Genomic DNA, 27,824 nt, shown 5'->3' with positions numbered 1-27,824 from the left:
ACCATCCTGGACCAATTAAATCAGAAACAGGAGAGGGACTTTGTGATTTTTAAAGCTCTCTGGACGACTCTAATATGCAGCCAGATTTGAGAACCGTGAGAATTATAAACAGCTATGAAAAGAAAGATAGGAGGGCCTTTTCTGTCCTTTTTCCCACCATACTCCCTCAGTCCCCCAAGTAGCAACAGGAACCTTCCCAGCTGGGTCTTCATCAATTCTGGATCCCCCAAATGTTCTCCAGCCTAGAAAACACCCTTTCAATCACCCATTTCTCCAACCCCTACCCCCTTCCAATAGCTTCTTTTCTTTCTACACCAATCCTTGAGTGAGCCAGGTCACTATAAACACTTATTATGGCAAATAGTGCCTAGTAATTCAAAAAAATGACTTCCCCTCACCCCATCCAACCTGATGAGAAGTGGCGCAACACAGAGATAGAGTGAAGCCATAGATTTGACTTTGGTCCATTACCTTTTTTAACAGACTCATGACTGACCACAGACAATTAATGGTCCTAGAGACCATCTGATCCCATTCCCTAATTTTAGAGGTGAGGAAACTGAGACCCAGGGAGAGCAGGTGACTTCCCAAGGTCACACTACTGGTTGAGAGCTTCATAGTTCATCTCTCCTGTTCTTGGTCCAGGGACCTCTTCTCTGCATTAGGCTGCATCGTTTCTCCCCTGGCTCTGCTCCCAAAGCTAAACCTCAGAGGCCCGGCAGTTTGCAAACTTTGCTTCTGTTCCAGCCCTCCTGGGGTGTGCACCACACTGTGGTGACTATTTCTTTGGGAAAGGACAGGCCATTATAATTTTCAGAAATAAATCCTTCATAGTTTGAAATTGAAAAAAAAAAAAGGTCATTATTATCTACTCCTCATCCCTTGGAGAGTCATCACTAGTCCAACAGTAACTCAAACATTAATTCTGAACAGATTCATTAGTGTTTTTTAATAGAGTAATCTGAAAGCTACATCTCAGAGAAAACAGACAGTATTTGTTTTAGCTTGGCCAATGCTATCTGGGCCTCTTGCAGAGAGGCAGAGCTCAGAAAATATTTGCAGAATGAGTGAATTCCTCTGATCATCAGAAGAGATCTGAACTGACGGCCAGAATTCCTCCAATAAATAGTTTTGTCAGTTGCAGTTGTGCCCTCAGGGGCTGACATTTGACCATCCTGAGCATCTCTTGTTGCTTTCTTGGTGGCAAAGCATAAATGTGAAATGGCTTAGCACACACAGTTTTCAAAAGCTTTTGTAAAGGAAATGCAAGCATGCATCTAATTACCTTTCAGACCAGAGAGGCTGAAAATTAATTAACATGATTAATTTATATCATCATTTAGGTTCCTTCAGAAGCACAATAAACAAATATTGAATTAAGGTAGTTTACTTGGAAGTTGGGGAGTTAAAAAACCAACAAAATATCAGAAGAGGAGAAGCAGAGAAGGGAACCAACAAGTACCACTGTGGGAGACTGACGTGTAAACCAAGAAGAACTGTGAGAAATGGTACAGAGCACAGAGAGGGGAAAGGCGAGGGAGGTGAGATGTTAATACCATCTCCCAACAGTCTCCACCATCTGCTATCAGAGTGACCTTCCAAAGGCTTCAGAGAAACTCTCAGGCAAAAAGATGCAGAATCTGGCAGGGGGAGCAGGAGAGCACTAAGCTATGAATGCCTAAGGGACAAAGGCGGTGCCATCAGCATCTGTTAGAACTTACCTGCCAATTCTGTTTATTTTTTCAGTCATTCAAAGCTTAATAAAATAGAGACATAAGAAAACGTATTAAGAGGTTCTGGCTAAGGTCACTGCAGTCATCGTATTCTTTCCAGCCGTGATGTTATGAATGTCAGGAACCTCGTGGTCCAATTTTTGGAGCTTCTGAAGTTGCATGATTCAGTGATTATGGGTCAGACTGGTTCAGAGAATGTCTGAAGGGTCTAAAAGTCTGGCTGTTCCTCATCTATTTGTTGTGGTTACCCAATGCAGGGTATTTGGGGATGCTCCAGGAACCTCAGACAACATGCCCACCATGCTCCAGACCTCCTGGTTAGTCATGTAAAATAAAACAACTTTTTTTTTTTAAGTTGGACACTGCGGCATGTGCCTGTAGTCCTAACTATTCAGGAGGCCAAGGCAGGAGGATTGCTTGCAGCCAAGAGTTTAAAGCAGCAGTGCACTGTGACTATGACTATGAATAGCCACTGTATTTCAGCCTGGGCAATATCGTGAGACCCCATCTCTTTTAAAAAAATCCTTTTTGTCCTCTATACTCTCACAAAATGTTTCTGACACCAAATACATAGGTTTCTTCCACTCCAAGCAGCTCTCAAACACCAACTGGGTGTCCTATAATTCAATTCAATCCTGACACTACCTACCTGGAGTTAGCATCAGATCCCACAGGTTAAGAGCTCCGTCCCATAAGACTGCCCTTACTTCAGATGACAAGTCTGGCCCTCCCATACTTCTGATAAACTGGCTATAAATTAGGGGTTCCCACAACCTCCTCTGCAGAGGGATAAGTAGATAGTTTGCTAGAGCAGCACCCAGAACTCAGGGAAACTATTTTTGCCAGCTTATTATAAAGGATACAATTCAGAAGCAGCCAAATGGAAGAGATGCTTAAGGCAAGGTAAGTGAGAAGGGGCGTGGAGCCCCCAACTCCAGCTTTTTGAGTCTATTGTAACACTTGACTTAAAATGCAAACACGTTATACAGCTGTCTGAAAATATGCTTTCTTTTACCCTTATTCTATAAGTTTTTTTTTCTATTTCTCTAGAGGGTTTTTTTGAACTTTTTAAACTTTTTTGTTAAAAACTAAGACACATATATACACATGAGCCCAGGCCTACACAGGGTCAGGATCATCAATATCACTGTCGTCCACCTCCACATCTTCTCCCACTGAAAGGTCTTCAGGGGCAGTAACATGCAGGGAGCTTTCAGCTCCTGTGACAATGCCCTCTTCTGGAATTCCTCCTGAAGGACCTGCCTGAGGCTCTTTTATAGTTTAACTTTATTTTCTTTTTTAATAAGTAGAAGGAAGGCCGGGCATGGTGGCTCACACCCGTAATCCCAGCATTTTGGGAGGCCAAGGCAAGCGGATCACCTGAGGTCAAGAGTTCAAGACCAGCCTGACCAACATGGAGAAACCCCGTCTCTACTAAAAATACAAAATTAGCTGGGCATGGTGGTACATGCCTGTAATCACAGCTACTCAGGAAGCTAAGACAGGAGAATCACCTGAACCCAGGAGGTGGAGGTTGCAGTGGGCTGAGACCATGCCATTACACTCCAGCCTGGGCAGCAAGAGCAAAACTCCATCTCAAAAAAATAAATAAATAAGTAGAAGGAGTACACTAATGATAAAAAGCATAGATATAGTAAATACATAAACCAGTAACATTTTCTATTATTAGCAAGTGTTATGCACTGCACATAATTGTGTGTGCTAGACTTTTATAGGACTGGTGGTGCAATAGGTTTGTTGACATGGCACCACCAGTGTCAATCATAATTACATGTTCAAAATCTCTTCATCCTTCTCATCTAACATAATCTAATCATTGGGTGTAATACCAGAGAGCAGAGATCATGGAGGCCATCTTAGAATTCTGCCTACCACACTGGGCCCCCAGTGTTGAGCAGAGAACTAAAACTGCACCCCTCCCCAAACCCCCGCCATCTCACCTCCTCCGCCAGGCAAACAGCTCTGCCTTCAGCCCATCTCCTCCAGGGAAGCACAGGTCCCGTCTTTCTTGTCCAGTTTCTCAGCCAGGGCACTGACAAGTCTTTGTTCCTTCATCCTAAGCCTCATTTGAAGTCTGCCTCCTGCAATGCAAGCTCTGTTTCACCTTCTTAGCCTTCTTCCTGAGATGCTACTTCTATTTAATTTCCATTTGCCTAAAGCTGACTCCACACTCTCATTCCTAGAGGCCTCTTTTCTCCATCCTTGCCCGCTGCAACTGGATGATGTATACAGTACCCAAAGGCCTCTTTTCTCCATCCCTTGCCTGCTGCAACTGGATGATGTATACAGTACCCAAAGGCTTAATCAATCACCAGCACAAGCTGATGGTTGCCCGGATGTGAGAGAACTCAGTCTGTGTTAATGGTCCCCAGGGTCAGGAACTCCATAACAAATGGATTGCTCCCATGCTATCTGCTCCGACAGTAAGTCTGCACTTGCCTCGGGTCAGTTTGAGGCATCTGCGGTCAGGAACTTTATCTGAGCTGTAACCATCTTGCCTTCAACAGTCAGGATGACAGACTGTGCAAACTATTAAGAATGAAGAGAAGTGAATAGATGGAAATGAATTTTGAGGTTTCTGGATGTTGGTAGTCTTAGAGCCAAAAGAAACCTTCAAGATTATTTAAAGCAGAGCCATCTAACAGAAGTACCGCAATGATGGGCATATTCTATAATCCACGCAGCAATCCAATATAGTAGCTACTGGCCACAAGGGGTTATAAAGGTGCCTATAGTCCCAGCATTTTGGGTGGTCAAGGTGGGCAGATCACTTCAGCCCAGGAGTTCGAGACCAGCCTAAATGACATGGCAAAACCCTGTCTCCACAAAAATACAATAATTAGCCAGGTGTGGTGACATGTGCCTGTAGTCCCATGGGAGTGACTTGGGAAGCTGACATGGGAGGATCACCTGAGCCTATGAGGCCAAGGTTACAGTGAGCTATGATTGCACCACTGTACTCCAGCCTGGACAACAGAACGAGACTCCTTCTCAAAAATAATAAATAAGGCTGAGAAACTAACTTTTAATTATATTTAATTTTTATTTAAGTAGCTACAGATGACTAGTGACTACTCTATTGGACAGCACAGGTCTAGATTTACCCACAAGGAGAGTAGAAACCTTGAATAGCATGACTCCATGTCATCCATACTTACAAACAATAATTTTCCCTGTACAGGCTACTGTCTATACCTTTTCTTTGCTGGCTTTTACCAACAAAAGTCAGTCTTTTCTAAGATATATAAAGCTAGATTAAAATGGGCACTGCCACTCTGACTCTAGACTACAAGATGACCTGTTGCAATATTGCCATGTTAATTACCTGGGAAAGCTCCTTTCCAGGAGAAAAACAAAAGCAAGACCCCTGACAGCATCTGCAATCTAGAGGCTCCTGTGTGCTAATGAGCTGGCTGAACTCCCTGAGGGCTCTTCAGTGAAATAAGCCATGGCTATAGCCCAGTGTGCTTGTGGCAAACCCTGAACGGGGATTCCCGAGCATCTTCATATCTCTGTATCTCATAGAAAATTTCACAAAAGGGCCTCAGTTTGCTTTTATGTCTTTTTCAATTTACTTTTATTTTACTTCAACTGTATAATAGATAATGCATTCACTTAGTTCAAAATTCAAAACATGCAAAATGATATACAGTGAAAAGTGCTATCCAACCCATGTCCTAGCCATCATTTTTTTCTATGGGGGTCAATGTTATCCCTTTCTTGTATGTCCTTTCAGAAACATTTTACACATATACAAGGAAAAAATATATATATATATATATATATCTTTTTATATATTTTTGTATTTTTAGGAGAGATGCAGAAAAAAATATATATATATAATTTTTTATATAATATATAAAATTTATATAATATATAATAAAAAATATATATATTTTTTACACATGTACTATTCAGAAAGAACATACTGCTTTATGGATTTATGATATTATACCACAGGGGGCAGCAAACTCTGACCCACAAGCCAAATCTGGCCCACTACCTGTTTTTGCAAATAGTTTTATTGGAACATGACCATCACATTCATTTACATATTGTCTATGGCTGCATTTGCACTATACTAGGAAAGTTCAATAGTTGCAACAGAGACCATATGACCTGCTAAGCCTGAAGTGTTTACTGCCTAGCTAGTCACAGAAAAAGTTGTCAACCTCTGTTCTAGCTAACAGATGCCCAAATTTGTTTAGCCTGTTCCCTGCTGCTGAGCATTGAGGGTGGCTTCCAACTTTTTGCTATTACAAGAGATTAGTCACTAACATGGTATACCTCTTATAGAAATTATAAAATTATTTCTATAATTTCCAATTATAGAAATGTATCTGTTAAATTAACTTATAAACATGGAATTGCTGGCCCCAAAAGTGTGTACATTGGTAGTTTTGATAAATATTCCCAAATTACCTTTTACAAAAATTATAACAATTAACACTTCCATCAGAAATATTTGAGAGTGTCCATTTCCCCGTACCTTCACCAGTACTTTGTGATCTTTGCTAACACTATGGGTTAAAAATGGATTTCTCACAAATTGCTTTTGTGTGTACTAGCAGATCATATCTTTTGCCCATTTTGATTGCAGTTGTATGCTACAGTAGCATATACCAGTCGGTGTGGCTACAAGAGAATGGAGAAAATCAGAGTAGATTTTAAAAGGAAAAACAAAAATAAACTGTCTCATTGAGATAGGTACTGCCTACTCTTTGCCTATTCTTTTCTCTAGTTAAGACAACACACAGACTGGGTGTGGTGGCTCACTCCTGTAATCCCAGCACTTTGGGAAGCCAAGGCAGGCAGATCACTTGAAGTCAGAAGATCGAGACCAGCCTGGCCAGCATGGTAAAACTGCATCTCTACTAAAAATACAAAAAAATTAGCCTGGTATGATGGCACATGCCTGTAATCCCAGCTACTGGGGAGGCTGAGACATGAGAATCACTTGAACCCGGGAGGTGGAGGATTGCAGTGAGCCAAGACCACTCCACTGTACTCCAGCCTGGGTGACAGAGTGAGACTCTGTCTCAAAACAACAACAAAAAAAACCCACAGACGTTGTAGGGGTCTCTCTCAGGCCCTTATCTCCTTATACTGTGTGTTTAAACTCACAACTGGTTAACTGTCAATATCTGGGTACCTACACAGGGGATTGCCCAACATTGCAACCTCTTTCTTACATCTTCTACCAAGGAATCTCCACTCACTCATTCATTCAAAATCCGTTTGTCAAGGACAAACCAGGTACAAGGCCCTGACTTGATGCTATGGTTCCTGAAGTCCCTGACTTCAAAGAATGCTCGTCCCAGGCTACCTGACTATGCTGATCTCAAAGCCTATGTTAGATATTTTAGAATAGCTCTTTCCCATAAAAGTGTAAGGACTGGCCAGGCACAGTGGCTCATGCCTGTAGTCCCAGTGCTTTGGAAGGCTGAGGCAAGAGGATCCCTTGAGGCCAGGAGTTTGCAACCAGCCTGGGCAACATAACAAGACCCCACCTCTACAAATTTTTTTTTAAAAAATTAGGTGTGGAAGCAGACAACTTTAGTTCTAGCTACTCAGGAGGCTAAGGCAGGAGAATTGCTTGAACTCAGGATGTCGAGGCTGCAGTGAGCTATGATCTTATCACTGTACTCCAGGCTAGGCAACAGAGTGAGATCAGAGTGACTCAAAATAAAATAATAGAAAAATTAATTTTTCTCTTTAGATTTAGACTCATTGCTGAGTCATTGCTGAGCCTCTTCAGCTGCTTTTATCAAGAGAATGGGCAGCAAAGTTACAAAGCCATTGGCTCCTCTGTGTTTCGTTTGGCAGCTCCAATAGAGGCTGGGAATTGGTCCTACACTCAAAATGCAGCAGCGTCAACAGTCAGGCAGTTCTTGTGTAAACTCCCAGAGAAACCTGTCGTAGCCTTGGGAGAAGACTGGAAGAAGATGGCATCCAGTCTTCTCCCAAATAAATCCTACATCTGGCTGAGGAAGGTCAGGAGTGTGTGCTGCCTGTCAAAAGTTATCCTTAGCTAACTAACATATGACACCACATAACTGTAAAATGACTTACAACTGTTATAATAACGATAGCTGATCCTCTTAATGAAAAGGAGATTTGATCCCATTCTATTCCTGGTAGATCCTCCTCTTCTTCCCAGTCCCTAGCACATGCCTGGCCCACATTGTAGACCTTCAATAAATATTGCTGAGCACATTCCAGGTGTAAAAAGCTATGTTAGATCCCCAAAGGGGGTGGAGGGGTAAGTAAAAAGTTGTTCCTGTACACAAGGTACCCACAGTCCACTGTAGATGTTGGCTGGTGTACTGGTAGAAGGCAAGAAATGTGTGGAAAGGGGCTGGGTGCAGTGGCTCACACCTGTAATCCCAGCATTTTGGGAGACCGAGGCAGGCAGATCATGACGTCAGGAGTTCAAGACCATCCTGCTCCAGCATGGTGAAAACCCTTCTCTACTAAAAATACAACAATTAGCCAGCCATGTTGGCACATGCCTGTGGTCCCAGCTACTCGAGAGGCTGAGGTAAGAGAAATTCTTGAACCCAGGAGGTGGGAGTTGCAGTGAGCCAAGATCATACCACTGCACTCCAGCCTGGGCAACAGAGCAAGATTCTGTCTCAAAAAAAAAAAAAAAAAAGAAATGGGTAGAAAGGCTACTCTTCTACAAGGCAGAGTAAAATATGATATGAAAGCCGAGCCAGCCAGGCTTTTATGGAGAAACTACCAAGGGTTCTAAACACCCAACAGGTACATTATCATTTAATCTTCCTAACATGAGATAGGTATTATGATTTATCATTTTATAGAGGAGGAAACTGAAGCACAGGGAGGTTAGGTAATTTGCCCAAAATCACACACTGAGAAAGTGGCAGAGCTGGGATTCAAATTACACATTCTGACCCCAGATTCAACACTTTTAAATGCTAGCTTGAACTGGACAGACCACAAGAATGGGGAGACCTTGACTGGGTTTTTTAAAAAAGAGTTTTTTGTAGAAACGGGGTCTCACTACGTTGCCCAGGCTGGTCTTGAACTACTGGTCTCAAGCGATCCTCCTGCTTTGTCCTCCCAAAGTGCTTGGATTACAGATATGAGCCACCATGCCCAGATGATTTATTTTAGTTATTAAGAATACATAAGTGACATCTTGTGGAATGCGAGGTTGGAGAAGCCTTTGTCCTGAGGGGCTAAAAGTTATGCCAGACTTCTGTTGGGAGCTTTTCAAACCAAGGGTCTGTGCCCTCCTGTGGGATTCTTCTATGAAACAAGATAGGGAACCGCTGTGTTCCCATGGGACCATTGTTTACCTTTCTCCATGACTGTGAACAAGACCATGATATTAGCATGATCTCATGAAACCTGAAAAGTGCTGAAGAGCCAAGGCAGGTAGCTGTATTCTCATGAACAATGCTCATATAAAGCAGTTGATGACCAGTTGCAAAAACCAGAGAGCTCAAGTGACTTGCTCAAACCTGCACAGCAACTGCTCAGCAAAAGGCAGAAGACACATGAGGCAGACAGCTCACCCGGATACATGATCTGCTGAGGATGCTCTCACACTTTCAAAGACCAGGAAGCATCATCATTCTCTCTCCACGCTCTCCCTCCTCCTAAACACTCACCTTCCCCTCATACTGCAAGGTAGCAATTCTCTCAGTTCTGGGTCATTGCCAAGGGTGTTTTTAGAAATGGCCGTGTGAATCACCAAAGTGGGTCAGGCTTGGACTTGGAGATGGTTCTTTTCCTCTTTCCCAGTCCTCATTTGTAACTTCAAGAGTCAGGCCCTCAAATACTTAATTATGACTTAATCAGAACACACTGCTTTTCTCCCCTTACATCCTTCATGTGCAACAACATGCTAAATGAATTTGAAATTTTTGAAATTGGAAAATCTTTATTATATTTCAAAATGCCGATGCGCTCTCCTGCCCCAGAAGTAACTGCACTCCTACACAGCTGGAGTACAAACCTGGGCAGCTCAGCTCCTGCGCAGTTTAAAAGCCTAGGGATCGACACATTTGAATTTCATCACACATCTGCACTGGGCGACAAAACACAGTCCTACCTTCCTATCCTCAGGGGCTAGATCACACCTACTATGAGAAGAAATCTGGAGGCACTGGGTTGAAATGGAAACAAAAATAGAGTTACAATAACCAGAAAGCATAAATCTAAAAAGGCCCTGGATAAAAATGCATAACAGTTTTAGGTGAGTTACTTTGAGTAGTGGTTACTTGAGGCAATTACGAGGGAAGTATCTCTTGTGGTAAGATGATTTAAGAAGGAACACAGTGACACTGAAACTTGTAGTGATCAAATTACTTTCTTTTTCTCTTTCAATCTTAAACTAGAAGGAAGCCTTCGTTGGGTGCTGGAAGGTTTTTAATGCCTCTACTGTACTTGTTAATCTCCCCTTCCCACAAAGAGAAAGCAGGCCTCAGGACTTGGCAGCTTGGCCAGCAATGGTAGCTGGAATTTAATAATAGTGGTTTGTTATAACTTTATTAATTTTTTAGTTATCGTCTATCCACTGCAAGGGATAGTGTTTTATTAGCTTCTGTAGTGATCTAGAACTTTTCTTCCATGGACCAGGCATCACCTGGGAGTGCAGCTTTCTGAGCCGCACTCAGGATCTCCGGCATGAAAGCCTTTTCACAATGATGTACATTCAACCTACAGTTTCTGTGTTAAACTAACCTACAGTTTACAGATAACTAACCTATGGTTTCCATTTTAAACGCATTTATTTGTAAAGAAAGAGTGAATTGGTTTAAATAAAAATAGCATGAATGACTATTAAGATGGTGTGAAACATGTCCCTGGTCCAAGAACATTTGAGAAACACTTAGATACAGTATCTTTGCTAATGAAACTAAGACATGGTGTTTTGGCCTGGAGACCAGTAAGTAACACGGAAGCCACTAGCTGGGTTGAGAGGGGAAAAATCACACGAGGGACTGTGGCTATAGCCTTGGCCAGCACCTTTACACTAGACCTCCCCACCAAGGCTTTGAAACTTGTCCTCCATGCCTTCCCTGGCTCTTCCCCATGGAGTGATGGCAAATGTTTCATAGCTGCTTTCTGGGGAGAATGTATGTATATGTATATATGTGCCAATCAAAATCACAGTACTGCTTAAGAGTAATGTAACAATTCTGTTGAATTTATGTGTATTATTTTTGAAATAACACAAATTTTAAGACAAAATACTTTGCTATTTCAATTACACCTATAACTTCAGGATGACTTATTTCTTGGAAAATTCACCAACCATTTTTCATAATTCTATCATCAATAGTATCACAAAATCAGAATACAATAATGCTTGATTACTAATTTCTGATTGAGCAGAAGGTCACATTATTTGTTACCAGTGGCAAATGTGTAGGGGGTCTGTGGCTACCTCAATTCTTGCCTCCTCAGAAGAAAGAATTCGACAGAGGGGCATAAAGCAGAAGAGACGGAAGCAAGTTTTAGAGCAGGAGTGAAAGTGTATTTAAAAACTCTAGAGCAGAAACAAAAGGAAGGAAATACACTTGGAAGAGGGCCAGTCAGGCAACTTGAAAGACAAGGGCGCGGTTTGACCTTTTGACTTGGGGTGTTATATGTCGGCATACTTCTAGGGTCCTTCTCCCCTGATTCCTCCCTTGGGGAGGGCTGTCCGCATGCCTGGTGCCCTGCTGGAGCATGCGCAGTGTGCTTACTGGAATTTTACGCATGCTCATTTAACGCATTCTTCCCTTCCCAGTTGAACGTCCCTAGGAGGTCACATACCACTTTAACTCTGCCATTTTGCCTCTTAGTGTGCATGCTTGAGCTCACTTGACCAACTCCTGAGATCTTATTGGGAAGCTGCTGATCACCAGTTTCAGGCTTTTTCTGTCTTTAGGGAGACTGGTTTTCCCTGCCAGCTGTGACCAGTTATTTTAGAGAGACAGCTAACAACCGCTTGACCATCGCCTGATGGTCGCCTGACATTCTTGGTTGGTTGTGGGGCGTGCCTCTCCTGCCCTGTTCATGTCTGACTAGCTACCTGTTAGCTACCTATATTGTTACAGTAAACTGTAACAATATAATTTAATTTCTAATGAGGGCTGTATTTTAGCAGTCACCTTACAAAATTCCTGAAAATTTAAAAATCAGCTCCTGTGAGCTGTTAGGAGCCAGTTCTAGCTCACTGATGCACCCGGCCACCCTTTGTAGCTACAGTATCTGACTCCACTTGCCTTCCAGGATGCCCCGCCTCCTGCCTCCTAACCCCCTACACAGTCCATCTGGCCAGAACCCCAGTCCCAAAGAGGGGAGAAAAACTGGGGTACTGATCGTTAGAACTTGGAAGGTAAGGAGTATATTTCAGAATGATCCACCTGAGTTTGGGGGAAGTTACCTCCAATTTTAGGGATCTTAAATTGATAGATTGGTAGAGGTGACAGCATTAAATACTAGTTAAGAGCACATCTCTGGGTCTGCTTCTGGGCTTGAATCCTGTTTCTGTCCCTCACTGGCCATATGATCTTGAGCAAATAACTCAATCTTCCTGTGCCTCAGTTTGCTATGAGGATAATATTGGCATCTGCTTCATAGGGTTGTAAAAATTAAATGAGATAATGGATTAAAACTGTTAACATGATGCTTGGCACAGAATAAGTGCCTTATGCATATTAGTTATTAGAAGTAGTATTTAACTATTACTATTTAACTGTTGCTAAATATTTAACTATTCATAGTAGCATTTAACTATTATCATTTTATTTATTAAATAACAAAAGTTATTTGATGGCTACTATTACTTCTTACATATAGAAAATATATACAGCCAGTGTTTTCATACTCTTGAGGTTCTAAAGGTTTCAGCATGCTTAATCCACAGGAAGGAGTCATTATATGATTACGAGTGTCATGCTCCATTCATTATTGTCTATGTTCCATGGGCAGAAACGGAGACTCTGAGAGGCTGAATGATGGCCTAGGGACACAAGCCGTTGGCTAACCAGTCAGAGCTGGCCCCTAGGCTTCTGTTCTCTTTAAGCTGCTCCAAAGCCTTTAATGGTCATTCTTTGGACTCTGTAAAAACTTCACACTGTAAGAATTGGAGGTGCTACTACTGAGCTATGAGTTTCTTGACTTGGGTTTTTTTGTGTGTTTTTTTTGAGATGGAGTTTCACTCTGTCACCCAGGCTGGAGTGCAGTGGCACAATCTCAGCTCACTACAACCTCTGCCTCCTGGGTTCAAGAATTCTCCTGTCTCAGCCTCCTGGGTAGCTGGGACTACAGGCGTGTGCCACGACTCCTGGCTAATTTTTGTATTTTTAGTAGAGACAGGTTTTTACCATGTTAGTCAGACTGGTCTTGAACTTCTGACCTTAGGTGATCTATCCACCCCAGCCTCCCAAAGTGCTGGGATTACAGGCATGAGCCACTGCACCCAGCCTTGAGTTGGGGTTTCTTAGCCAGTCCATTAGATTGGACTATCTTTGGATTATTCTATGAATAAATATTCATATATGGTAAAAATGGTAATTCCGGAAAGCTGTAACCTAGGAAAGCAGAGTTTTTTTCCTCCTACATTCTTGGCGAGGAGACATTCCATCAGACTGCATTGAAGAAAATGGGGATGATCTCTCATTTTTCATCTTTTCCCCAGAAAAGAGGAGTAACAATGACCTGCTCCCCTGAATATATGAAGAGGGATCAGACCCTGTCCATCTTGCTCTGGGGAGAAGGTTAAAAACACAGAGCTTCCTGCCAGGTGTGGTGGCTTATACCTGTAACTCCAGCACTTTGGGAGGCAAGCAGATCATGAGGTCAAGAGATCAATACCATCCTGGCCAACATGGTGAAACTCAATCTCTACTAAAAATACAAAAAAGCCAGGCACGGTGGTTCACACCTGTAATCCCAGCACTTTGGGAGGCTGAGACAGGTGGATCACCTGAGGTCAGGAGTTCGAGACCAGCCTGACCAACATGGAGAAACTCCATCTCTACTAAAATTACAAAATTAACTGGGTGTGGTAGCACATGCTGGTAATCCCAGCTACTCGGAAGCCTGAGTCAGAATAATCATTTGAACCGGGAGGCTAAGGTGGTGGTGAGCCAAGATTGCACCATTGCACTCCAGCCTGAGCAACAAGAGCAAAACTCTATCTCAAAAAAAAAAAAAAAAATAGCCAGGCGTGGTGGCGGGCACCTGTAATCCCAGCTACTGGGGAGGCTGATGCAGGAGAATCATTTGAACCAGGAGGCAGAGGTTGCAGTGAGCTGAGATCATGCCACTGCACTCCAGCCTGGATTACAGAGCAAGATCTCCATCTCAGAAAAAAAAAATAAAATAAAGTAACAGATGTTTCCATGTGACAGCTGTGTTTCCTCTGGGTAGAGGCAGTGAGTGGTGATTAGAAAGGCTGGAAAGGAAGGACAGGCTCAGCTTCTGATCATCTCTGCTCATACTGAGACCTGACTCTCCACAGCAACAGGCGGAGGTGACCCACATGTCCCAGACCCAGGAGGAGAAGCTGGCAGCTGCCCTCAGGGTGGAGTTACACAACACTTCGTGCCAAGTCCAGAGCCTCCAGGCTGAGACAGAATCCTTACGTGCCCTGGTAAGTGGGCCAAGGAAAGACCTGGCATCCCTATGCTAATTTTAACTCTCTACTGTCAAATTCCAGTATTATGGATCATAGTTTGCAGGGGATTCCCATCTCACAGGATATGAGTTTTGAGGCCTGAAATGTCTTCTGACTCCCAAGGATCATCAGATACTGAATAACAGCAGGTGCAATAGGCACTGTAGTGCCCCATGGACATCTCTCTTACCAGGCTGCTGCTGTGAATGTTGGCTGCTGACACCTGCAGCTGCCCCTTTTCAGCTGCCCCATTGCTCCTGAGACTTACCCTTACCCACACTGAGGACACCTGGCCCAGAAGATTATGCCCTGCCCCCAGGCCTCAGCCAGTGACTGAGAGGGGGCTTTAAAAGCCCAGCCTTCTTCCTCCAAAGTGAAGCTAGCTCCATGCTCTAGAGCTCTCCATGGGACCAGGCTGTGGCCAGATTCCAGGGACCGCATTCCTGCTTAGTCTCTGCCCTATCCTGCTTTCCTCACTCCCCCTTTTCCTGAGATTACTCCTTAATGATTTACAAGTTCCAGGATCCCCATCTCAGGCTCTGCTTCTGGAGAACCCAACCTGAAACATCTAGTAAGCTCTCAGACTCACTGTGATTTGCAAGCATGTCTCTTTCATTACCAATTATCATTGATTAAAATAATCAATAAAATGTATTAATAATGAAGCAGTCCACCCTCTGATCTCTGGGATGGATGGAAGTTCTATTTGGTTGTTAAACACAGCTCTTCTTAGATAACCCCTCCAGGAGGCCATTTGCACTGTTCTAACTACAGCTTTGTTGGTGAAGATCAAAGGGTTGTCCATGTAATCCTTGTGCAGCTGAAATGGTCTGAAGTCAATGAAGTGCATGATAGGATGTAGGTCAGTACAAGCATGTATAAGAAAAGGATCAGGGCCGGGCGCGGTGGCTCACGCCTATAATCCCAGCACTTTGGGAGGCTGAGGCGGGTGGATCACAAAGTCAAGAGATTGAGACCATCCTGGTCAACAAGGTGAAACCCCGTCTCTACTAAAAATACAAAAATTAGCTGGGAATGGTGGTGCGTGCCTGTAATCCCAGCTACTCAGGAGGCTGAGGCAGGAGAATTGCCTGAACCCAGGAGGCGGAGGTTGCAGTGAGCTGAGATCATGCCATTGCACTCCAGTCTGGGTAACGACAGCGAAACTCCGTCTCAAAAAAAAAAAAGAAAGAAAGAAAAAGAAAAACATCAGAGGATCTGAGGGAAGGAAAATGAAGAGTAATAGAGTCAGAAGGTCTCAGTTCCTCCATTTATCCCTTGGGTAAATAAGCAAATCCCTGAACCACAGTTTCCTCTTCTGCAAAATGGGTATGACAGCCACAGTCCAGCCCACTTCTCAATGTTTCTAGGAGGATCCAATGTGAGGATGCACATGACACACTCTTCTTACTGTTAGCATTACTTTGAGAACTTGCTATGTTCCTGGAACTGTACCAAGTGCTTTGGGTACATAAAACTAATTAGATATGGTCCCAGCCTCCAAGGAGTTAATGCAGCTTCAGTGGAGGAGCTGATATAAACATGAGGAGGTGGCAGGTGGGAGAGATCACCCCTGCTGTGGGAGTCAGGATATAGACTTCATGGTGGATGCTCTACTCACTCACTAGCTCTGTGAATGAGCAGAGCTTTCATTTTCCCACTTATAAAGTGAGGATCTATTTTGGCTATTATATCTAGTTACTGTCTTAGTGGCTTAAGACAACAGAGAATCATTTGTTCTCTCATTCTGTGATTTAGGCAGAGTTCAGCAGGGATAACTCTTCTCTGTCTCATGTGGTCTCTGCTAGGGCAGGAACACCCAAAAATGGCTTCTTCACTTAACATGTCTGGTTACTCAGTTATGCATCTCTTTTTCTCTCTCCCTGTGACCGCTTCGTGTAGCTAGCTTGGACCTCCTCATATCATGACAGCCTGACATACTCAAACTCCTGATATGGCACCTGAGTGAGCACAGAAGCTACCAGGCATCTTCACACTGGGGCTTGAAAGTCTCTGAACATCCCTTATACCACATTCTAGTGGTCAAAGTAGTCACAAGACTATCCTAGATTCAACAGGGAGAGAAATTAACTTCTTGATGGGATAATGGCAAGGTCACATTGAGGAAGCGATTGTGGAGTGAAGATAATTGCAGCTGCCAGTGGAAGTGTGATCCACCTTAGGGTCATAATAGAATTTACCTCATAACGTCAACGAAATGATTAATCAGATAATGTATGTCAAGCCCTTAGCACAGTGCCTGGTGCTTAGTGAGCAGTCAATAGATGCCATCTTTTATTAACTATCATAAAATTGCTGTAATAACTACTAGTATACTAACTCCAAGTTGGCACCACCAGCCACCTGGTCACCTCACTTAAACCCACTGTCCTAACTACTGAGGAAAAAAATGGAAAAAGAATTTACACCCTCAACCAGAAAACTTCAGAGTAGTGGCATTCTGGTTATGCCCATGGCCCAGAACAGGCTGCCTCAGTTCCCTGCTGGTTCTGGTACATTATCATTCTGGTCACAAGGCCTTGCAGCCAAGGTGAGGAGCACAGATTGAGACAAAATAGGTACCAAACTCTCATACAGTTTTTAAATACAGAAAGTTCATCCAGCCATTCTCATTATTCTCCATCAATGCAACCTGTGCACTCACAAGGACCCCGCAGTTTATATAAGCTTCAGACAACCGAGCTGGCAAAACTTTTGATCCCCTTTGCCAATAAGGCACTATTTGCATTGGAAGGTAGGCACAAATAATGGTGCTTGAGGCCTGCTGAACTTAAATCAGGAATGGAATTCAAGGTAAGAAGTTACATAAAGTCACTCTCTTACTTTCTGGAGGGCTTTGCAATTCAAGAAAGTCCCTTCAGATCTCCAGAGAAATTGGCAGAATAAGTGTGCTTCTGTGATTTCAGTTTGTTTGCTGGTACTGTCTGTGTGGCTGAGTGAGCTAGCTACTGCCTGCAACAGTCACCTGATCACAGTCACTCAAGCTCAAGCATCTCCGGGAGAACCAGGCATTACCTCTTTCTGCCAGAATGTCAGGGACTTAGGTGGAGAAGCTGGATTTGAACTTTAACGGTGGGATGGAAGACACATAGACCCTTTGGCTGGGGTTCCCATGAATGCCTTGTTGGTAGTGGGCCCTAAGTCACCAAAGAAAAACCTCAAGCCACATAAAGAACTCATCTAGAAGATGGAGCAAAAACTGTAGACAGATGATCCAACATGATTCTGTGAAGGGCATTCCCAAATCACAGATGTTGCAAATCCAATGTCAACAACTAGCCACAAATGAAGTATTTTCATGTATAAACAAAGAGAGAAAACCCAGGGAGGCTGGAACCAATGATGCTCAAAGTCAAGGTGGCCATTTCTGCATCCTCACTGCTATAGAAAGGTTTTCAGATTCCATTAGTTAAATAATAACCCTAGACCAGATACTGATCTAGATTTATTTTCTAGTGATCTATTTTGCCTCTTATAAATATGCCTCAGATAGATGAGAATCTGACCCAACATTCTCATATCTTTGGAATTAAGAAGATTTAAATAAGGTAATATGGTGATCCCTGCTAATAGCAGTCATGGTTCAAGACAGTGTCATGACAAAGAATTTCCTATTTCATCCACAGTGGTCGTAAGGGTGTAAAAAATCTCCTCCTGGAGGGCAGGGTACAGAATCTTGTTTCATTAAAATTCAATTCAATCCAATTTCGAAAGTTATTTGTTTTTTGTGTGTCATACTAAAAAGCCAGATGCTAAATTATAGGTCAACCATAACTAAAACCATTAGAAAATGTTAAACACAGATAGTTTTTACAGGGATTTATTGAAAAGCTCTGTAGTTTTCAGGACGTGGTACATGTGAAGATGAGAAGGAAGTTTCCAGTCTAATGGGGAGACATAGGCAGGGCAATAAGTGCAACCATAATACAAGTGGTATCATCCAGGGCGAGCTACACATACCAAGACCCTCTTCTGTGCCAGGCCTTGACTTGTGTGCTGGGACTACAGAGACTTGGTTTCCAAGACTCACCATCTGGTGGAAGAGATGTGCTCATAAGTCCACTGTGATAAGTTTAAGAGCATACATGTGCTTGGGGAGCCATAGAAATACAGAGGGTCTCCTAACCCAGCTTGGTGATGGTAGAGGCAGAGGAGTTTCAAGGAAGGCTTCCTGGGGCAGATGACCTCTGAGCTTGGACTTGGGGATAAGTAGGATTAAGTCAGGTAAGGATGCTGGAAAGAATGGAAGAGCATGGTGTAGGTGGAGGAAACAACACAGACCCATTAAACTCCAAGACAGGAAGTGTTGATGCTGCTGTGGGGTGGGCAATGAAGACAGAAAGGTACTGGGCCAGTTGTGTGTGCCATATCAGGGACCCTGGGGAGCCATCAGCGGAGTTTAAGCAGAGGAGATACAGGCCCAGATTTGGGCTTTGGACAGAGCACCATGGCTACTTGTATGGGGAACTCAGGAAGAGGAGGAACTAGAGGTGGGGAGATGAGCTAAGAGGCCACTGAGGGTACCATAGGTGATAGACAACAAGCTTCCAATCCCAGGCCATGGTGGCTGGAGAACGTGAAAACTTCTCAAGTGATACAAGAAGCAGGATTCAGAATATACAGGAGGCCACGATGATTGCATTTGGAAGGAAGGAAAGGAAGGAAAGCAGAAACACATCTTTCTCCAGTTTCTAGCTCACATGGGTTCACCAGTTGAAGCTTAGAATAGGAGGGGCCAGCAGGTTCAGGAGGCAGCAAGTGGCTCCATTTTGGACACCTTGTTGTGAGGTCTGAGTATATATTTCCAGTAAGAAGTTCACTAGCAGGTCCACAGCTACTGAAGGAAAGATGTATGGTGGAATTACCAACGCAGGATGTGGCCTGGGGGTGACTGTTAAAATCATGAGTATGATGGAGACCAACACAGACCCAGGATGCACTGCTCAGAAGAAAAGTGGGCTCAGGGTGGGCACTGGGGAACCCACAGTGAAGGGATGGCAGAGGAAAAGGGATGGGCAAAAATGTGCTACTAAAACACCAAAGGAGAAAACACTGAGTATATAATGGCCAGACACATTCATTCTAACACAGTGATCTGGGAAAGAATGCTGGAGGAGTGGTGTTCTAGCCAAATGACGGATTGGGTTTCAGCAGCAGAGGGAGAAGGGGTCCCCCAGGGAGTGAAGAAATTACAAGAAAAAAGCCCCAGAGAACAAGATTTCTTTGAAGAAACACCTACAAGCTGCCTCTCATTTGTCTCTCTCAATCCCTCTCCCTCTTGCCCCCCTCCTCTCTCTCCTCACACTCCCTTTCCTTTTCTCCCTCCCTCTCCCTGTCTTCCATCAAAAAGATCATTCGATCAGACTAATCCACAGTCTGACCTGAGTGGGATTCCTTATTTTTCCCACGAAGTCGCTAAGAATAACCCCCATCAGTGTCCATAACTGGCAAGGTCCCTGCCACGGAGTGGGGGAATAGTTCAGGCTACCGCCAGCCCCTGCCACTGCTCTGCACACCTTCCTCTTATAGGGCCTGGCCAGTTATCCTCGGGTTTGGACCAGGTTTGCTCTTTTGTAGAAACGAGGCCTGGAGAACACCTTGCACGATGCCAAGCACTGGCATGACATGGAGCTGCAGAACCTGGGCGCTGTGGTCGGCCGGCTGGAGGCAGAGCTCAGCGAGATCCGCGCCGAAGCTGAGCAGCAGCAGCAGGAGCGTGCACATCTGCTGGCCCGCAAGTGCCAGCTGCAGAAGGATGTGGCATCCTACCACGCCCTGCTGGACCGGGAGGAGAGCGGGTAAGCCTCGCTTTTTCCGTGTCAATTATCCAAAGGATGCATATTCATGGCTTTAAAAATATTTTCCAAACTATAGAAGTATTTAAGATTCACGATCATGTTGTGTTAAAATAAAATTCTAAAGAAAAAAGAATTTAAGATAAGCACCCCAGACTTCGTCTCACATAGGTACCCATTCCCACAGCCTGGCTATGACCTTCCAGGATTTTCCTATTCACATACAAATAATATACGTAATTATATATTCACATACTAATACATATTCTATATGTATGCATATTTATGTATGTATATATACATGTATATGCATATACCTAGGATGTACATAATAGCTGTTAGGAATGCTTCAGTTGCTTGTAATAGAACCTAATTAATGAGACTATAAACCAGTGCTCCTGAAACTAACATGCACTCAAAACCCTGGGCATTTTTTTTTTTTTTTTTATGCAGGGTCTCTTCTCACTATGTTGCCCAGCCTGGTCTCGACTCAAACTCCTGGGCTCAAGTGATCCTCTCACCTAAACCTCCAGAGTAGCTGGGATTACAGGTGTGAGCCCTGGCACCCCAGCTGGGCATCTTTTTAAAATGCAGATTCTGCTTCAGTAGGTCTGGGGTGGGGTCTGAGAGTCTTCCTTCCTAAGGAGTTCCCAGGTGATGACTATATTCCTGCTCCACAGACCACACTGAGTAGCAAAGATGTGTAAGCCGTTTTTTAAGAGTCCCAGAAATAGGTGATCTAGGCTGCTCAAAGCTTTCATTAAGGACTCAAGCTCTTTTCATTTTTCTAACATGCCGTGATAACATTGGCTTTTTGTACTTATCTTTGTCACCCATGGTTACATATGCCAGCCACACATCCAAACATCACATGCTCATTCGTGACCAGAAGTGGGAGGGAAGAGGCAGCAGCAAAGCAACTGTTTCTTGAGTGGCCCTCTTCTTTTCTCAGTGAAGGAAAGACATTTCGAGGCCTCCAGTGGACTGTCCCTTATATCTCGTTGACCAGAAGCTGCTTACACTGGCCATACCTATCTGCAAGGGTTGCTGAGAAAGCAACTCTAGCTTTTCCAGACCCCATAGTGGAGGCCGGCAAGGGGTTGGGAATAGCAGTTGGGTTAGTCTGCCAAAATTACACACACACACTCAACACTCACTTTTTTTTTTAATAGATAAGGATTCCAAAAGCATATACATCAGCCTTGGGCCTTAGCTTCCTTGCCAAATCTTTCCAGAAACCCAAGCCCTTATTTTGTATCATAGTTTTATGTCTTATTTCCCTCCAAGGCCCCTTCTCTGACATATGTCGAATAAGGAAGATACAGCTTAGTGACTGTACAGTCCAACCCCTCCTGATTCAAGAGAGAATACAAAGACCCAGAACGGAAAAAGATTTGCCATGATCACACAGGAGGCGGAGACAGCGCTGGTACAGGAGCCCGGGTCTCCTGGTCTCTCCAACGTAACCTCTCCTTATTCAGAAGGCGGGAGAGCCTCAAGGAAGAGACCTAACCACGCCCTGCTTTCAAACAGAAAATGTCATTCAGCTCCTCTCCAGCTGTCTTTTATTGAATTGATTTTTATTGATTATAAAAGCCAGATGTTCCCAACAAAGTTTTTTTTTTTTTTTCAGATGCCTGTGAGCATCTGAATAAATACACAAAGTCGGTTTAAACAAACACCAAGAGTAGTGAGTTAGGCTGAGTTACTTTATAAGAATCTACGTACTTCATTTCATTTAGTGAGTGCCAGCGCAGTCCTGACTCTTGATTATTTTTATTTATCCCCCAAAACCTGCCAAGATAGCCTCATGATCCCCATTTTACAGACAGGAAACAAAGCCTCAGAGAGCTTAGGTCATGGCCCAGGGTCTCACAGCACATAACCATGGAGTAAAGATTTAAAACCCAAAACTATCTTGTTCAAAAGGCTAGATTCTTTCATGAAATCATGGCCTTTCTCGTAATGCTATCATGATAGAATTACCGGTTTTCCTCCCCCATTGCTTCTGACTCTTATGTGTTTCCTTTCAGCTGATGGAGAAACTTCCTCTTTTCATGAAGAAAATGCTCCCTTCCTCACCAGCTGACCCATGAAGTTGCTTGAGAAGCTTTCCCCTGAGCTCCAGTACCTGCTGGATTCCCTGGTTAATTCAGCTTGAGCTAAAAAGCTTCCTGGAAGAGGAGAGGGTCCTTCTGCTTTAATTTGAGTAGTCTGTAGTTTGAGCGACCTCCCTGTACTCCTTCAAATAAACGCTTTGTGTGCAGCGTCCAGTTTGCCCACCTTGTTCAACTCACTATAGGGTCAAGATGGATCTCACTTTACCTGCCTGACATTTGCTCACGGAGCTATACTTGAAGGCTTCTGGAAGGATTCCCTTGAATGTGACACCATCTGCCTCCCCAGGGTCACCTGCTCTTGGGCTTGTCAACATAAAAGTGCTGCGGAAGCAAAAGCTGCGCTCGTGGCATGCAGGATTGCCGCAGTCTGGGACAAAAAAAAAACAACACTCTTGCTCGAGAGGGGATTAGTGTGGTGCTTTATTGCATGTTTCATAATTACAGGCATCACGGAGTATTCAGGCCTCTTTAATGCGCTCTGCATGCATATTCATGTGCAGACACACACATTTCACTTGCTATTGGCAGAGCACCTCTCAATCAGTTAAAAGGGAACTGCAGTCTAAGCCCAATCTAAACCCATTCAATCGAAGTGGGGGATTAATTACACTGTGGTTGCTCTCCCCACTTACAGCTTCAGAATTTTCTTCCAGGGTCCTTTCCCCAGTTCTCTCAGGGCCTAAGCCAGCCAAATATAGTCCATGAATCTGCCACCTACCCAGGCAAGACTCTCTTGCCTTCTGATTAAAATTGAAACCACCACCTGTGTCCTACCACAGGTTCTCAGTGCCTCTAAAACTGAAAGGGAAAAAAAAAAAAAAAAGCCCAACTTCAATTTCTTCATTCTTCCCTCAAGTTTCTGTCAGTTTACCTATCACACAGAATTACAGATCAAAATATCCAAGCTGAGTCTTTGTGCTTCTAAGCTGCTAATCCAGACAGGGTGATGTATCCAACACGGGTACATTTGAAAACCTCCATACCTGAGGGTCTGAACACCCAAGGCCCACACACAAAAAAGAAACCTTATTTATCCTTAAGGATTGCTTATAAAAGAAGCAAGGAAAGAAATATGGTATCCTGGTTGGAACTGCTATAGCTGGTTTTCCCTTTTGGCCTCCAGGAGCAAAGGAATTGTATTAATAGCTCACATGAGCAGAACAGCTATTTACGATGTGCACAGCACCTTGACATAGGTCAGTTTGTTGTTTGAGACATGGAAATAGCCAAGACACCCTAAAACTACATTTTAGCAAAGTATCCGTCTCCTCCTCCATAGCTGCACACTATGGGGCTGCCCATCATTGAACCACATGGGTGCAAGAGTCCTGCCAGAAAACAAAGTGTGTAGCTGGCCCTGCTATGTTGGATGCACTAGACACTGAGGTCTGTTTCTTTTCTTTCTTTCTTGTTACTATTAATTTTTGGCCCCTCAGCCAAAACCTAAATTCCTAACCTAAACATAGCTGAAGGCTTTGAAGGTGAGAGTCCCCAAAAGGTCAGCCATCAAAAGGAGGTACTTCTGTGACTAAATGGCCGTGCAGTTTTTAGAAACTGGAAGTCATTTTGGCCACTGGAAAGAGGGGAGAATGGATCTGTGCATACTCCTGAGTTTCTACCAGACAGCACGCTGTGCAAGGCTGCACACACACGGTCTCCTCTGCGCCGTAATCTCAAAGAGCAGCTGCCGTAAATCATTCAGTTAATCACCCTTTGGCACACTGGTGCTTCCAGTTCCCAGCACAGGTTCTTGCTGTTTCTAATGAGGCTTCATTAACAGGTATGAGGAGGCACTTCTGGCCCCCCAACTCTGCCAGGGCCTTGTTTCAATCAGGCTCCCTCTCACAACATCCCAGTACAATTATGCTTTGGCAGTGGTTCACTGACAGGTGGCAGGGGAGGCTGCTGCTTGTATTGGTGTCAAGGACAGAGCATTTGTTCTGGAACAGACCAGAGCAGGGCTCCCAATGGACACCTCCTGAAACACAGCCGAGCCCTATTTCCACACCAGGCAACTCCACTGGCCTCTGGCCTAGCTTCTGGAGGGCAGTGCGAACTCCCAGTGGATTGCTAGAGCATCCATTGGCTTTCAGGTGCAATGTTCTTTTATATCAAGATCCTTAAATCTTAGCTTCATGATCATCTGTAACACTTCTTAGCATGTACTGGTGCCCAGACATTTTGATGCATTTTGGGCATACCAATAAAAAAGGCCCAATTGCTGCCCTCATGGGTTTACAGCCTTGGTGGGTGCAGGTGAGCTCACTGAAGGATCAACAATGCAAAGGCTAAGTAAAGCAAAGCAGGCAGAGCAGCATATTACAGTTTTCACAACCCCCTCATAGATTCATTTAGTCATCAAAGGTATGAAAACAGACATCCGGGTCTGACCTCAGTTGGTTTTCAGCAAGATGATTTAGCAAGAACCATCAAACACTATGCCTGTCTCTGTCTCCACACACCCCTCAGATTATTATTTTATAAACTCTTACATTGTCTTGCTTCTTGTGAGAAAAGGATGGGTTGCCTCTTTGGAGACAAATCTAGAATCTTATCTGAGATTGCCAGACAGCAAATAAAAATATAGAGTCCCCAGTTTAAATTTCAGATAAAAAATGAGTAAGTTTTTAGTATAAGTATATCCCACATGTTGCATGAGACATACTTATGCTAAAACATTATCTGGCAACTCTAATAATATCAAAGAGAAGCACTCCACACTTCATATTCCCCACATAGTAATTTGACCTCAAGCAATTCATAAAGGTGTGCCTAGCCCATCCAGCTGGGACATCCCAACACACAGGAAGGGGAAAGGGTGTCCCAGACTGTGTCTCTACCCATTTCTTGATCGGAAACTCAGTCCCCTGGCACAAAAGTGCAATCATGTTTGAGAAATTAGTCTGCTAGTTCAGTGAAGAAATAAAGCAAACTGTTTTCTCAGCTGAAGCAACTGGTTTGATTGGATCATATAGACTGGTTATTTCGAACAAAAGGTTGAGCAGGAACAGGAACAGATCCCAGCACAGACAGGTTGTGCTGCAGAGATGACAGAATTTTCGATATCATGCCCAAAAGGAAATATTCCATTTTCTCCTGCCCTTCCTGAGAGTGGAAGGTAATTTGCATCACAGGGAGTCCAATATTTTAGTGTAATTCTGAGATTGGACCAAAAAAAAAAAAAAAAACCATATATTGCATCTTAAAGAAAGGGTTTTGCAAAATGGATGAGCAAGGAACTACTAAATTTCTTTGGCCAAGTCATGGGTACTCCGTTTTTGTTTTGCTTTTATCTGCAGCTAAAGTTCTTATTGACATCCTAGACAGGAAAAATGTATAAATGGGGTTCAGAACTAAAAAGGCCAAGGCAAACCCGACAAGACGATTAAGACAAATTGTCACTAACTCCCTTGATGATAATTAATGGTGTTGTGGTTGCTTTGAGAAGAAAACAAAAGGCGAGGGGACAGGAAATCAGTAGGCTAATGGTAGGTTCAGCCCCTCGTTGTTTAGTACCAGCGACCAAAAGAAAAGAAGCAAGAGAAACATGTATGGTAACATTGTCCTGAGGAAGCGAGATAGTGGGTTTACACATTATTTCGGGAATTCGGTCCTAGCAGGTCATGAGAGCAACAATCATGCTGAGTAGTGGAAAACTCTCTCCAAAACTAAATCATCTCCCTCAGTAAATATTTATGTAGCCCTTCTTACATGTCAGTGACATGTTAGGTGTCAAGAATATGAAGATGTACAAAATGTGGGCCTGTCCTTAAATAATCTAGCACTGTCCAATAGAAACAGAGTGTAAGTTACATAGGTAATTTTAATTTTTCAAATAGCCATATTTTAAAAGGGAAAAATAAACAGGTGAAACTAATTTTGATATATTTTAATTATCTCGACATGTTCAAAATTCTATTATTTCATGATGTAAACAATATTTTTAAATTATTAATGAGAGTTTTATATTTTTGGTACTAGCCCATCTAAATTCAGATGTAATTCACCAGAAATATTTGAGCTATATTTAGATTTCATAAAATTTATAGTTGAAAAAGTAGATTGGCATAGCCAAGCTGTTCCAAACACAGTTAAAGGTTTTCCAGTAACTGAATTTAAGATCACAAAATTCGTTTTCCCTTGATCTTCTCATCCACGTCGACATAACTGGTTCATCTTCTTCAGAAGAGTTCGTGTGACTTTGAAGTAAAAACACATCAGTTTCAAAGCCACACCCGTCCAAGTTAAGGAAATTCATTAATTCTTGCATCTTACTATTAACATCATGTTCAAGGAGGAATTACATATATTGAGAATCAACTCGAAATTTATCAACATAAAAAATTCTTTTTCAAAGTTTTCTTATAAGTTTTAGAGGACAAATATTTTACCCTGCTTAAGTTTTTTAACCACATTTTTAATTAAAATTAAATAACATTTAAAATTCAGTTCTTCGGTCACACTAGTCATATTTCAAGAACTCAATAGCCACATGTGTCAGTGGCTACCATGTTGGAGAGCATGGATAAAAGCTGAGTAGAGGTGGATGGGATCTAAATGGGTTTGACCAGCTTGTGAAAACAACTGAGGTCATATTGGCACGATGATTTGTGAGAAGTCCTGCCTTCCCACCAATTTACCTCACCAAATACATCTGAAATTTCTGGCAGGTGAGCGTCCCACCTAGAAACAGAGTGGCAGCGTTCCAATAGTTTTACAGGCCTCCTACTTGGCCTACACAATCCTTCTGCTGCACTGTACTGCTTCTCATAACTCGATCTTTTGGAGGGAGTTTCCTCTACCAGAGATCTTGAGCTTCCCCTGACACAGGCCTTTTGTTTCCTTACAGAACCCTCTCCTTTCCTTAATCTCCTAACCACACAAACCCTGGGAGGAGTGAGCTGATGCAAAGAGGCTACATGACCCGACAGCCAGCCCCGACTTGCTCAGTCAGACACTTTGCCAATTTCTTCTCTTCCTCATGGCGACTTTCTCTCCAAGGTCTCATAGCCTCTCCCTCAATCTGGCTTCAACAGGACCCACCTCAAATGACTTCAGTTCTTCTGACAGCTCTGAACCCTCTCTCTGGGCTGAATTCTTGTTCCTGTTTCAGTACCATGCAAATCAAGGCAAGTGACCAGGCATCTGTTTCAACATCCCTAGACACTTTCTAAGGTTTTTTTTTTTATCAAAAATGTTATTTTTTAAAATTGAGGTAAAATATACATAATTTACCATCTTTACCATTTTTAAGCTACAGTCCAGTGGTAATAAGTATATTTCTTTCTCTTTTTTTCCCTTCATTCCCCTTTTCCCCTACCCTTCTTGGTCTCTAGTAACCACCAGTCTGGCCTCTATCTTCACATGACCTATCTCTTTAGCTCCTACATATGAGTAAGAACATGAGATGTTTGTCTTACTGTGCCTAGCTTATTTCACTTCACATAATTTCTTCCACTTCCATCCATGTGGTTGCAAATAACAGGATTTC

General features: G+C 43.2%; 1 protein-coding gene across 1 annotated transcript in view; it reads left to right on the top strand.

Moving 5' to 3' along the window:
• Positions 1-22,486, top strand: part of BFSP2 (beaded filament structural protein 2) — a 63,999-nt gene extending 41,513 nt beyond the window's left edge. The window contains exons 5-7 of the mRNA XM_002759604.6: positions 14,242-14,373; positions 19,996-20,216; positions 22,247-22,486. Coding sequence (XP_002759650.2) covers positions 14,242-14,373; positions 19,996-20,216; positions 22,247-22,250 — 357 coding nt within the window. The 3' untranslated portion in view covers positions 22,251-22,486. The remainder of the gene's footprint in view (positions 1-14,241; positions 14,374-19,995; positions 20,217-22,246) is intronic.
• The last annotated feature ends 5,338 nt before the right edge of the window (positions 22,487-27,824 follow it).

Source organism: Callithrix jacchus, chromosome 17 (genome assembly GCF_049354715.1).
Source record: "Callithrix jacchus isolate 240 chromosome 17, calJac240_pri, whole genome shotgun sequence".
NCBI lineage: Eukaryota > Metazoa > Chordata > Mammalia > Primates > Cebidae > Callithrix > Callithrix jacchus.
This window is presented reverse-complemented; position numbering and strand designations above follow the sequence as displayed.